Source organism: Ostrinia nubilalis, chromosome 11 (assembly GCF_963855985.1).
Source record: "Ostrinia nubilalis chromosome 11, ilOstNubi1.1, whole genome shotgun sequence".
NCBI lineage: Eukaryota > Metazoa > Arthropoda > Insecta > Lepidoptera > Crambidae > Ostrinia > Ostrinia nubilalis.
Window position 1 is genome coordinate 6,791,673 of NC_087098.1, and position 14,599 is coordinate 6,806,271.

Genomic DNA, 14,599 nt, shown 5'->3' on the forward strand with positions numbered 1-14,599 from the left:
ACTTTTAATAAGTATTAAAAAGTTAAACTCACCCTTTCACTCACCTTCCGCTAGTTACTACTTATAAAATCAAGAGTAAATTATGTATTTACATAGTTACTATGTTAAAAACACCAAATCCAGCTTGATATTTTATCTATTTATTTAGTCCAATTCTTACCTTAACCGTAAACTTTGTGCCAACACGCATTAAAAAAAATTGGGACTTGAAAAACACCACAGAAACGAAAACAACATCCCAATACCAACAAAAACAAAATGTATTGCATAAAAATATAATATAATGGTTATAGTAATATTAAAAAAAGTAAATAATATTAAGCACAGCACAGGAATTGTAAATAATACAATACACATAAAATACTTACTGTAAAAGCTTAAAATTTTCAAATAATATAATAAATGATTAATTATAAGGAAATAAGGTTATAAGCTGAATAAATAGAAAGCATTATAATTATGAGGTTAGAAGCCAAAATTGTGTGGAAATTAGATGATGATGAACTTACTGCCAAAATGTCGTCTATGACTCTAGACACGTTTGGTGTTTCGACTGACACATGCGCAGCTGATGTTGATAGGGATGATGGTACTGCATGCTTGGCAGATATCAAGTCTGAGTCGGCAGCTTGGGGAATGAACAAAATGGGTCAGTAACATGCTGTGAAGAACAATGCTTAAAAATAAGAATAGCACAGACCACAGCACACCATTCAGGCGTTGTAACTTGTAATTATTTTCTTTCGTACTTTTTTCTTGTCTTTTTTTTATGCGATTAAACAACAAAAATTCAATTTCTGATGTGCGGTTGACTGTGCAATCATCCATGGTTTTTAGTTACAAAATTCGTTTGCGAAAGAATATAGGCAAACGTAACATTTTAGTAGAATATGAGAACGATAACAGAAAGATTAGAATAGTTATTGACAATTTGAACTCAGTAAGTAAAGATGACGTTTAATAACATTCAAATGGACGTGTAGTGTGTAGCGATAAATAAATTAGATAAGGATGATGCTCCAATCTTTTTCGTTTGAAGTTTACAGTCTTACCTATTGAGCCGATCATAAAAAATAAAAACATTATAGGTGATACCGTAAAGCTAGAGTATCATTGGTATTATGAGGGCAACGAAGCTGCAAGATTATCTCTGAACGCTCCCACTGGGTCGTTTTGTGGTCCTTATCTCTCTGCTATAAAATGGGTATGAATACATGCGTTTCGCGGGAATCGTGCAACACAATTACAGGAAATTCACGCGAAATAGTTTCCAAACTATCGACTGATATCGGAATAAGCAAAAAAAATACAATTTGGAATTTATTTTCGCATACAGGGCTTTACCTACTTTTATTTAGGGAGGCCTAAACGGTTTTTTCTACTTTCTTTTATTTTGATCACTTTACATTATTTTTATGTTCTGCAGTAATTTCATATTTTAATCAAATGAAGTTGATCCGTAATCTCATTATTATTTTATCATTAACTCCATTTAACTTCTTTAAAATTAGGTATGATTTTGGCTACCGATTTGAATCACCAAGTTATTGATAATCTTTTGGTAAAACAATCTTTGAAAATTATCAGATGGAAAAATAGGGAGCAAAGTCTTAACGGTTTCTTTGTAAAATGCAGAGCTTAAAATGCACAGTAGAAAACTGTTTAAGCTATTTTTACTTGAAGCAATCATAATAAAATCACGTTCTATCAATCTTTATTTTACAAAAACGTAAAGAATATAAAATTAACTTAGACTAATCAGCTTAGAATCTTAGGTCTATTGTATCTAATAATAACCGTGAGCACCTGTGTGGATAGAGGCCGACTTCTGAACCGAAACGTTGGTACTGCCGGCGGCGTTTCCAAGGAAATTGCCCACCGCTTTCAGGGTTGAAATAGGGATCTGTGGATTAAATGAAACGTTACAACAATTTCCGTTTATTTCGCTATTGTCTTTTACGGTGTTGTCCTCGATTATGAACGGAGAGATCATTGAAAATTTGGGTCCAATTTCAGCTCTGTGCCTATTTCCTTAATACGGTTTTAGATTAGACATTGTATTTATATGCTTTTGCTACTCGATGAGAGCGAATTGTGTAGCTGTGTTAGATGGTATTATTTATTTACTGGATAACATGTGGCAAAATATGCTGATAGAGATAGATAACATTAATAATATTGAAGTACGGGTATTGATTCCTGTTTACGTATTTTTGGAGGTAAGCTATGTGTAGTTAATTTCACTATCAATATGACACACAGAAGGAATCGCAGACTTCTAATTAAGTTATAACAAATTCTGGTCACAGCAAGATTTTAATTATTAGATTCCTTTTGATTGGATAATTGCATGCTTAAACAAATTTTGTAATATACTTACATTGAAAATATCCGCGAAGAAGTTGGGATTCCGCTGGAACGTCACTTGTTTCGTGTAAACCTGTCCAGCGTTTCCACCAGCTCCAACATCAGCTGCTGCTCCAGCGTTTGCTTCTACTCCAACATCAATCCTTTTCTGGATAGCTGGTTGAGGCTGAGCTACGGCTACATCGCCTCCAACGTACGCGATCTTACGAAGGTGGTGGCGAGGCTTGGTGTGTTTGTATACGTGCTTTTCCACTACCTGAGGTGGTGTCTGCACGTAGGTGGTCTGCAAATTTGTAGGACGATGTTACTCAGTAAACTTACTTTAAGTTAATTATAATCAAATAATTGGTGAACACAAATTTGTGCAATTATCCGGGTCTGCTGGATAACATATACAGATGACGATGAACATTTGAGGTTACTTTACAACAAAATACGTTTAACTGACTGAAGTAGGTTTCTGTGCACAATGATGGATCGTGAATGGCTGCCAGTCTGTCTTGTAGCCACATTTTGTACACATAACTAAATAAGTGTCACCGACCAACCTGAGGACTTCTGTAAATACTATTCAATTGTGGTCTCCGCCACTGTGTCTGCAGTCTATACTCAACATGTGGCATTCTAAATCGGATATTCATAACACTGTCAAGGTAATTATTGAAATAACTGCCCGTTCTATAGTTTGTGGGCTGAAACAAATAACTCACTTCCTTAACTACGACTGGTGTTTGTTCTTCTACAGATGGTTTATCAGCTGCCAAAGGAACAAAGTTGACTTCGTTTGCAGAATCAAGTTTAAATTCTTTGTGAACTTTTTTGACGTTTGTTTGATCTGGCAGAGGTTTCACTTCTACAGTATCGACTTTTCCTTTAGTTCCTCCAAGGAAGGAATTAGTTCCAGAAAAGGTAAATCCGTTTGCACCAGCACCAGAAGCATCTCCTCCCTGTAATAAATTTGATATTTGTAATACCTTATAAGTAAAATTAATGTAAAGGCATCAAGTACGTACATAATTCATGCAAACATGCGCTCATGCACGAGTCGATGAAAATATCTGAACATTTCCCCATAACGATCAGCATGCTTATATTTATTATTATACTTGTTACCTTATATCCAAAATACCATTTAACATGAACATTGTATCCATGTCTTGTGGCAATGACACGATGATTTGTTTTAGTAAGGAAAACAATGATTATAATTAATACAGTGAAAAACGAACACACATAATATACCTACACACGAGTAGATTTTGTTCTTGTTTACACAAAAACCTTGAGTTAAGACCAATAGAAAAAGCAAAATAATAACAGTCAGAAAAAAAGTATTGAAAGATTAAGGGAAAGGGGTTTTCGTGATTCCTTATCGCCAGACTGTGTCCAAAAAATGAGTTGAGATTTGGACATGGTGCATCTTCTCACAGATGAATTCTTCTGGGAGAGTCATCTCCTTGTACTTCCATTATTTTCCAGAATAATGAAATTTTCAGTTTTAAAATTTTTGTAAACATAGTTGTTAGTCTTAGTTTCTGTAAAGTGTGCCCACTTGAATGGTAACAAAAATCCCTCCCACCCTCTCCAAAACCACTGGATTAACAAAATAATTTCACAAACTACCATCACGTTTATTAGAAACATTGAGTATTACGGACATTACAGAATTACAGAACTGCAACATCTTATTAAATTTAGTAACTTTAAAGTTTATATTATAGTCCAGCACCAGTTAATATTTCTTTTCGTTAACACGCTTTGTTTTTTTCTGTTCTTTGCGCTTTCTCCTCTCTTCTTTTCGCTTCTGAGATGCTTCTTTGTCACCTACCAGTCCTGATGAGGCAAATTGGTTGCCTGCTTGAGCTGATGCGAAACCGTTCCCTTGCACTTTATTTCCATTCACTGCGCCGCCGATACCAGCTTGCGCGGTAATTTTGTTTCCAGCTGTTGCTCCAGCGAAGAGACCACCTAAGACATAGGCATATTAAAGAAAATCTACGTTATTTCTGTATCTTTCAATAAACGCTTTGTTAAGAGCTACTAATGAGAATTACGTCTGAAAATGTGACTAAAATTAGTCGTTGAGATAATCAAGTGCTGCTAGGTGCTGTATTTAGGCCTATTTAATTACTCAGACGTTAGAATAAAGTTCGTGTTTAAGTGTAAATCCAATTTCATTATTACGCTATCCAGAGACAATAGGCGTTCATTATCATGTAAATACAGACAGTATGAATACTTCCTATTGTTGATTAAATCTCTTTGATTTTATATCCTACTTAACCTTTTCTTTAATAGGTAGCTTTAAAGGTTATTCTAAACATTTCTAAAGCCCTCAAGTTTAATACAAACATTACGTGGGAGTAATCTAAAGTTTTGTTGAAGAAAATTTTACTGAATTAAAATGGAACTTTAGTGAAATGATCTCAAATTGCCAATTTGTGTGCTTGAAACCATTGAATGTCAAGAGAAATCAAAGAAAACGTATTTACCAACTGGTCGACCATCAGAATTCATTGAACCCCCGAAGCCAGCATGTGCCGCTTGACCGTAGGGTGTCCCAGCCTCTGCGAAGAGCCCGCTACCAGACGAGCTTCCATTTTGACCTGAAATTACCGTAACATGAAATTTAAAAAACCTTTTAATTTAATATACCTCTTTTGTAAATTAATTGGAATGGAAATTCTAAATTATCCTCATGGATAGTTCGTAAATATAAACAAAAACGATAATTTCTAATCACTAATAATGTAACAACAAATTAATAAGGGCTCAATTTCAAACTTGCTTTGTTGATGTTACAAAATCAAATACGCTTTTTAGCCAATGAAATATTGAAAATGTTTACCTAATATGCCACCGATGCCGACTGCCGCATGATAACCGCCGAAATTGACCCCCAATTTGCCGTCATTGAAGGTAATCCATTGGGGGGCCTGTGAACAAATTAAATTATTATTTACCATGGTTGATTTAAGGGAGCCCTTGTGTTTTGTCTCTCAAAATGTTTCATTTCCTCCGCCAAAGTTAACAATCACTGGAGTTTAATTTGTGGAGTGGCGTTCCCTTTGTGTTGTTCAACTGACTGTTTTACATAAACTGAGGGAGAAACCTCGCACCCGTCGAAATTGTTTTTTTAAATGTTCGTATAATAGTTTTCGTTGCTTTGATGTAGTGAGTGATGCAGCTTCGTGGCTCTAGTGAGTCTTTACTGTAGTTAATTCTTAGTAAAGTTAACTCGTAAACTGAGACAATAATTTTTTACGTTCAGCTTTTGTGTAAGTAGTAAAAAGTGAATGATATTTATGAACGATGAATATCAATCCAAGTCCTCTACTGTTGATATAAGTGTTCTTTATTAATTATGATAAAAATATGTTTTAATGACACGAGCAACATTTACAACTGACAATAAATTATTATAAAAACTTGCTTAATGTCATCTTTTGAAATACGTCCACAGTAAAAACTTTGGTGTGAATGCACTATAATGTGTTCTGAGTTATTTAAAGGTCACGACTGCAGTAAGTTACGTACTTAAAACTTGATGTATCTCTAATCTACTGAGATGTCAGTCCGCAAGTACCGTTCCTTAATGCAAAGATGCATTAAAGAGCGCTCACTTGGAACAGGCAAACTTCATCTAAGTAGTAAACAAAATGTAAGTGACTCGATTTATTTATAGTCTAATTTTGACTTGACTGCACCTCGCGGCACGTTAGAGCCATCTGGTGTTGCTATTATGAGACAGCTTCCATCACAAATTTGCAGCATTTCATCTAAATTATTTTCGTTTGGAGACTTTCCAAGTAGTTAATTACAGTTTTTGTGTGTTGCTGTCTTTTGAATAATGCTTGGTGGTTCCGAAATGAAATAAAGGTTTTTTGTATAATGAATCCTTGAACTATTGATGTTGCGGGTAAAAACCCAAAGCAGCCTTAAAAGACCACAGTTGTATACGTATTTTCTGATGGAAATATAAGTTATTACTTAGTATTAATAACATAAAACTAGCTCATTCGATAGTTTGGATATTATGAATAACTCAATGTCAGAATTCCGAAAAAGAAAAAGAACTATTAATCTCGACATCTTGAATAACTTAGCTCTTGTTTCATACGATGTTCTCGTAGTTAATTAGGTATTTGAGAAGTCAAGGAACTAAAAGGAAAATGCAGAGTTTGCTGACCCAAGGAAGTTAATAGAGACAACACGAGAAAGTGGAAGCGTTTTGGCAAAGTATATTTTGCCATTAGTCAATCCGACAACAAACGCTGTAGTTAAGTAGATAAGGTGAGTACACATTGTAGATTTGCAACATCAAAACAAGTCGTTTTTTTCCCGACTTGCGCACGTACCTTTATTAAGTTTTTTGCTCTTTGAGATCGTGGAATAATACTATAATTTTTACCCGTCACTTTTTTGTTGAAGATCATTGTTTTTTCTTTGCAATCTTCATTGCATTGATTTGATTACATAATATACCTAACCAATCGTTAGTAAAACTTAATAATTTATGAAAATGAGGCAACTGAAATAATAAAGGTACAAACTTTTACTCATATCAACCAAAAGTTTTTACTTCCCAAAGCATGTTTTAAAATAACTAATAAATTAATATTGTTTTAACCTTATCAATTTGGTTTTGTTAAGCTTTGAAATGGACTGTTGTTAATCACTTGCGATGCGCCATCACCTAAACTTTCTTATTAATATAAATCAGTAGTGAGGTGACCTGTTGCTCCAGGCTACCCATTATTGGTAATAATATAAGTTCCTGAGCCTTTGTGTTATGTAATATTATTGGCCGAAGTGCTTCTGATCATAGTTCAAAGAAAAACAACAGCCCCTTCTACACCAACATTGAAAGTTTTATCATTTATATATTTTTTTTAAAACAAAAAAAAAACATGTTGACGTCATCAAATTCTGAAATTACGGTATACTATATTTTTATTAAATTCAAATTTGATAACAAGTACCTACCTATATCAAATAAAAGTACCTACCTAAACCACAAGCCCTCTTCTTAACATTAATAAAATTGTGAACAAAAAGTGGTGGGACCTAACGTAATTCCTTTGATTTAGCTGTTCCTTCTAATGCTGCGAATCCCAATAGGGAAATTAATATTGCAACCAAATATAATTACTTATACGATGAATTTGCTATTAGTTAGTTACGAGTTACCTGAACAGATAATGCATTTTGGCGTAGCTAATTATTACACTAATTTAGTATCTGTTTGATCGACGTATTGGGTAATTATCTATTAGGTATTTCATCATAGTTGGTTCATATAAGCCAAATACAACATTTTGATTCATCCTTCATATTTTTATGTCAACCATTACATTATTTATTTGATTTTTATGTCTAAGTAGTTTTAGTTCTTAGTTTCAATAGATTCATATGACGTTATTTTTATCACCCATTCCATAATTTAGATCTACGATACCATATTGAATCTAGACAGACTGAATTCATGGCTTAAAAAGAACTCTCTCCTTTTATAAACAGTTGAGAAATTACAGATTAATCTTTACCTTGAGAAAAATAAATCGTGAGGTTCTTAAGAAACAATAATTTTAGGCAAAGACGCGTAGATAGGTAGGTATTTCACACTTAACATTACCCACTTAGTTTGGAGTCTCTAAAAACGTTGGTTGACAGTAGCATTGTTAAAGGAGTGGTACATGTAAACATGAACTTCATTGTAAGAATTAATTTACATTGAATGTGAAGGTTTGTACGCCCCTTACGAGTTTAATTTGTGCGTTCATCCAACAGCCTTACGAGCCAGCGAATGAAGCCAAAACGTTTTCTATATTCAAAGATCGAAAAGAAAACTAGCCTTCATACTTATTTTTGTTACATTGATTATGAAGAAGGTATTTTTTATTATATTTTTATCTCATTATTCTATAATTATTATGTAACAGAACTAACTGCTATAAGTATAAAAAGTGCGAATAAAATATCACATTTAATTTGAGCCATTGAACTAGGAAGATTTTGTGAACCCAAAAACGTCCATCCATCATTAGATATAACTAGCTTTCCGCCCGCGGCTTCGCCCGCGTGGAATTTTGTCTGTCACAGAAAAACTTTATCGCGCGCGTCCCTGTTTCAAAAACCGGGATAAAAACTATCCTATGTTCTTTCCCGGGACTCAAACTATCTCTATGCCAAATTTCATCAAAATCGGTTGCGAGGTTTAAGCGGGAAAGCGTAACAGACAGACAGACAGACAGAGTTACTTTCGCATTTATAATATTAGTTGGGATTGTAATCTGGAACCATGTTGTCACAAAAAAGAGATATTTGGGGAGACAAGATTTGTGCTAAGCTTCTAAAGGATCCATTATTATTTCAAACGCTACAGTTACTATATCCGTCAAATATTATTTTTAAGCGTAGGTACCAGGGCGTGTCCACCTGTCAAATTATTCAAAGGCTAACTAGAGTGTACTAGATAATGCATATGCAATAAATTATAACCGAGATATTTCCGCCATCAACCTAAATGATAAAGTAACTTGTGCAATTTTGTTCTTTAACTTTGTACGTTAATAGGTTATTATTGCACTTGAAGTTGTTTATTTGTTTATGCCACTCAATTATAGCAATTAGCTGTAACTCTACCGACTCTACGCACTGGAATTTAATCATTATGATCTGCAAATGGAAATCGTCGTTACTAGAACTGTTTAAGTGCTAACGTCACAACACAACGTATTAGTCGTTACCGTAACGTATTAATGAATCATGGAATCTTACCGCGTAATAACAGTGTAAGTTGCGCCATTAGTAGTTGCACCATAGTAAAAGATGATAGTAAAACAGCTTTACGTAGCGCCTTGAGTTTGCACGTATAGTATTGCGCGTATGTGACACAAATTCTCAGATTATGTTGCTTGTAAGATGGTTGATGGTATTTAAGACAAGGCAAGAAATATAATTATTCTAAGTAAGGTAGTTTTGATAAACATTGTCATGTACTGGTGGCGTCACATACAAGCTCACTTGCACTATTGCGAAATCAAATTACTAAGTATAAAGACGTACCTACTACTGTTTTCTTTTACTTGTGGTCATACTCCGATTATAAACTAGTGCATTATAATAATCACTGCGTTTTGTACGTTATTACTGGTACATTCGAGGTTGTTTATTTTTAAACCTTGTTCGATATGATGCAAAAAATAAGAGTATATTATTTATGTTACATATTAAATTAAGTGAGCTAGCAAAAATTGAATTGTTAATTAAATTCAGAAGCTTAATTGGCAGCTCCGGATATGAACTTGACATGAGTGAATACATATTGACATATATGGATATTTCATGCATATTTAACATGTTTTCGGTGATTGGATATTTATGGTCAGTTAAATCCTTTTTTAATTTGCTTCTCCACAAAAAATCGATTTACAAATTGGAACAGTTGATCGGATTCCGATATTGTTTTATTTGCATATCACAAAACTGTATTTGATGACAAACTGCGTTGGGAATAATTGATTTATTGGTTTTTACTATCTATCGCGTACTTGCGCAAACTGACAGCCCGGTTGTTTGTGCAATCACTACTGAATTTACTGGTAGGATGCAAATTCAGTTCCAATTGGCGTTTAACTCAACTGTAACAGCACTTTAGTAGTAATTTTAAGATTTTTTAAGATTTAAGTAAACTAGTTACAATGACATCACTTATACATAGATTAAGAAAAAATATGGAGAAACATTTTTGCTACGATTATTAAATGTGATACATAAATCTCATCTGTTTTCACTTAGATTGAAGAAAAGGTCCTTTTACGATGACATGTTTTTTAAATATTTATCTGATTAATGTAATGACCTGACAATAAATCCTTTCAATTACCTAAGTCAATTATTATTAATTTTAAGCCTTAGATACTTAAATTAAACAAGTCTATGTTACACACAATAACACAGCACGCAGAAAAAGCAATTCCATGTTAGTTTTGAACCAAAATATTTACACTAAGCTTTCATAGCTATGTGTAAGTTGCACTTCTCAGTTTAAGTGGGAAGTGCAAAGCAGTATAAACCCAGTTTGCAAATTACACTGTCCAAGGATTAAGTTTTGTCCACTTCCGGATGCAACTTTGACCGGGTTTGTAAGTTTTAGGTCACAAGTGTTTACGACACCTACTTATACCGACACTGAGTAAAAGATTTAAAAGATACTCTACATGTAGCCAGCTAAGATGCCAAAGTGGTTCAGCTTAGCGTGCCGTTTTCGTACATTGAGGAGTACTAAAAATAAAAGAAATAGTTCAGCTTAATTTTCCTGGGAAAAATAATAACGATATCGAATTTGCTGTGACGATCAGAATTCACTTATTAATAGATTTCTGCTGATTTGTCTTAAAAGTACGCTATAGTGTGACAGGTCATGTAATAAATAATTGTACCTACCTATGAGTACTTACTTAGATAGGTAATAACTACATCACGCAACGTACGTAAGTAAGAACAAAGGTGATGTTGTTATTGCGTAAAATACATAGTTATTCTTCCAATCATTCTAGATAAAAGAAGAGTTTTTGTAGTACGAGTATATGTCAGTTATAAAACAGATTGGCAGCTGGATTAATTTACATAACATTCGGAAACAACATGACTGACTTTGATAATATGATTTCAATGGAAATTTATTTTATAACAAATACTTTTTGTAGATCAAAAAATTAACCAGTCATGTATTAAATGTATATTTACTTCCTTTAAAGTCATTTGCATCAAAATGTTTTCATACCTTAAAGTATACACGACTGAAATTTCAAGAAAATCACGTAAACGTAAGTTTTCTTCAACTAAACATCACTAGCAGTTGAAAGTCAGTCATGTATACAACTTACCAAGTCGAAAGTTACGACTTGGCAACTTCAATCAACTCGCAATAAGTTTGTACACGGAGCACAAATTCTACTAAAATAATATGAATCGTTCTAACAAAAGACAATGTTATCACTTTAGAAAGCGAATTATGTAGAAGTTCTTACGTGTGGTATAACTTGTACGAGCCTTGTATAGTCTGCAATACATCTGTTCTTCAAAATTCATTCTTAATTTTGTCAATTAATTTTCAACTGTACCCTAAAGATGTAAAGTGTTGCTTATTTTCAAAAATGTTTGACCGACGTTGGTCACGTTTCTCCACTCACGTGGATATCGATTCGTTACAAAGCGTGATGACCACACATCCCTCAGCATCTGTGTGTTTTCCCGGATTAAAAGTTACCCTTGTCCCATTTCCTTAGCAACAGTATCGGATGTGGTAGTAATCCATTTTCATAAAAAAGGTCTTTACTTTATCTTGTAACTGATGTTTTGGGCTAAGTTGCACCATCTTACTTTAACTACATAATTTAACAAACGTCAAAAATCTGTTTAACAAACAGTTACGGTCAAAGTTAGGTGGTGCATATCAACTTACAATATCAACTTACAATATCAACGTTTTCACACACAAACAGACAACGTCACGCCTTCACTTTAAGTTAAATATATTTAATATTATTTCTTAAACATTTACATAATGGAGTTGAGGTAAGAAGCGTATTGCATAGTGAGATGCTCATAAAAGGAACGTTAAAGATGTTACCCAACTACGTTGAAGCACAGGTTGAAGCTAAAGGAAAGTATGTAGTTATATCAGTTTATTGGTCATTCGGTTTCTATGATATCACAACGTTTTAGATGGGAATAAAAAGGGAAAACATTACAATATCTGTACATAATTGCATGAAAAATTATGCAGTTTTGCCATTGACCGACTCGTCGGTTATGCAATCCATTGTGGCGGTTACCGACAATTACTATTCACGATTATTTTGAACCTCGCAATTGTTGCGACACGTTGTTATTATAGCCACGTTAGTTCTACTCACAATGGGAAGATTGCGTCGATACAGCTATTGATGATTATATGTGACAGTAAATACACCGTGTTACTTTGCATTCTTGCCATATTCACAGAGATAAAAGTAGGTAACAATACCTATTATTTAAGATAAACAAGAGACTCCCATAAAGAAAGTACACTAAGATTTTAGTAAATTTGGTTTTTCAGTACAAATTGGAATAAACCAATTTTGTCTCGCACGTTCTACAGGTGCAAGTGGAATAAACCTAGTGGGCGTGGCCTAGTTCTTTATTTTATGGCTCTGGGTACCAGCCTTTTTATCCAGTCATAATAACTATTTTAAAATACTCTTCAGTTGATTTCAGATTTTCCTTTCTACTTTACGGGCTTAGGACCGTCAAAAATACGTAATAATTAATAGGGTTTCAATTAATTTACAACATTGTACCCTATTTTTACAAATTAATAAATTAAGTATGAAATGAAATCACCTTATTCACAATTAATTATTTATTTATAAGTTACTACTTACAAAGTTTACGTACTGCGATGCAAGTGTTCAAAGTGTCCTCCGTTCTGATGAAGGCACAGTCTAGCACGGCGAAGCGTAGGTTTTTCGCTTTAGTTTTCGCAACACATAAACGTTTTGTATCACAGTTTCACTAAAACAATCCTTTCATGTAACGCGTTTACACTGTTTATCTCTTCTGCACATACCAGTCGTTTCAAGTCACTCCAAAAATCCATTGGTGTCAGGTCCGAGGATCGTGGTGGCCAAGCTACTGGACCCCTCGTCCAATCCACTGTTCACCAAACGTATGATTCGCGCACTTGACGTCCTTATTGTAGGGGAGCACCATCCTGCTGGTAGTAGAGCATTTGGTGTAACGCTAAGGGTACGTCATCAAGCATTTCGTCTAAGACGTCTTGCAGACACTCCAAGCACCATTTTGATTAAATTATTCGTTGTTTGAATACACTTCAGTCATTTTTGTATTATTTATAACGTGATTTGTGTTTGATGGATTTTTCAGTTTTTTACAAGTGTCAAAAAGACATTTTAAAGACAATAGATATTTAAAAATACAATAAAAAGTAAAAAAGTCTCCATCGCCATCGCCAACAAGTGATGTGCATGCGTTACGATAATTAGTGGTGTGTTTAACAGATCTATATACAGGGTGGCCAAAACAGTGAGGTCTAAAAGAAAAATTTAGATTCCTTACATCGAGGTGTACCTAAATCACCCCCATGTATGTAATACGATTGTGCATCGTTTAGGAGATAGAGTTAATTTTGTGATATTTTCAAATTTTGTGACCTAGTAGGCTTTAAACATTTTTATCTTTTTTTTGGGTTGACTTTTTTCAGATTTCTTTTTTTCGACAGATTTGTTATTAATTGCAGATGTTTGAAAAAAATAATCACCTTCCTATCTTTGATTCAAGATACAAAAGTTTTGCTAGAAACATTAAAATTATGCTTTTATCAGAACACTATCAAATTTTCAACTTAAAAGTTTAAGTAAAAAAAAGAACTTCCATAGGTCCAAAACCATTTTAAAAACTGCGCCGTTTCCTGAACATTCATAATAATACAAAAAAACATGTACTTAATGGGCCACTATTTCCTGTAATCGGTCCACTAAAGTGGTAAGTCGGAGTTTCCGTTACATGTTTTTGACTTTCTTAGAGTGAATTAATATTGGGAATCCTCTAAGTTTACATTACGTAGAACAGATTTAGAGCAGTAACTGGACAGAACATGTTTTTATTCTCAACGAGGAAGCTCTTGCCCTTCATCACACCTGGCGGAAACTGATGATTAGGCTGAAGGTGGACGGGAACTTCAACTACTAAGGAACTATGGCTTCCTACCTCCAAATGCCTGAATACAGTAATGCTATTAACATTATTTTTATAGTGACAGACTTGGGAAAATAGAGTTGCTAGCCAGGCAGACTTAGATCAAACCCTACCACCAACCAAACCGAGCAGAAAATTTCACCTCCACTGGGAATCAAACCCGGGACCCCTGAAGCTTACCTCTTACCACTTGAAGACAGAGGCAGTTGTTACATTTTACTATTACCCTTGAAATACCTACTAAAGTGAGAAGAAGAAGGAGGGATATTTGGTTTATGTTCATTAAAACTTACTTAAAATAACAATGTGTTCCGGAATTTGGAGGTAGGAAGCCATAGTTCCTTAGTAGTTGAAGTTCCCTTCCACCTTCAGCCTAATCATCAGTTTCCGCCAGGTGTGATGAAGGGCAAGAGCTTCCTCGTTGAGAATAAAAACATGTTCTGTCCAGTTACTGCTCTAAATCTGTTCT

General features: G+C 34.1%; 1 protein-coding gene across 2 annotated transcripts in view; it reads right to left on the reverse strand.

Annotated features, from left to right (window-relative positions):
- LOC135076121 (uncharacterized) overlaps positions 1-14,599 on the reverse strand; it is a 39,703-nt gene that overhangs the window by 1,604 nt on the left and 23,500 nt on the right. For both annotated transcript variants that reach the window (XM_063970587.1, XM_063970586.1), the window contains 7 exons: positions 5,216-5,303; positions 4,860-4,973; positions 4,196-4,335; positions 3,078-3,314; positions 2,381-2,650; positions 1,807-1,903; positions 510-628 (listed from right to left, as the gene is read on the reverse strand). In XM_063970587.1, the coding sequence (XP_063826657.1) occupies positions 510-628; positions 1,807-1,903; positions 2,381-2,650; positions 3,078-3,314; positions 4,196-4,335; positions 4,860-4,973; positions 5,216-5,303 (1,065 nt within the window). The remainder of the gene's footprint in view (positions 1-509; positions 629-1,806; positions 1,904-2,380; positions 2,651-3,077; positions 3,315-4,195; positions 4,336-4,859; positions 4,974-5,215; positions 5,304-14,599) is intronic.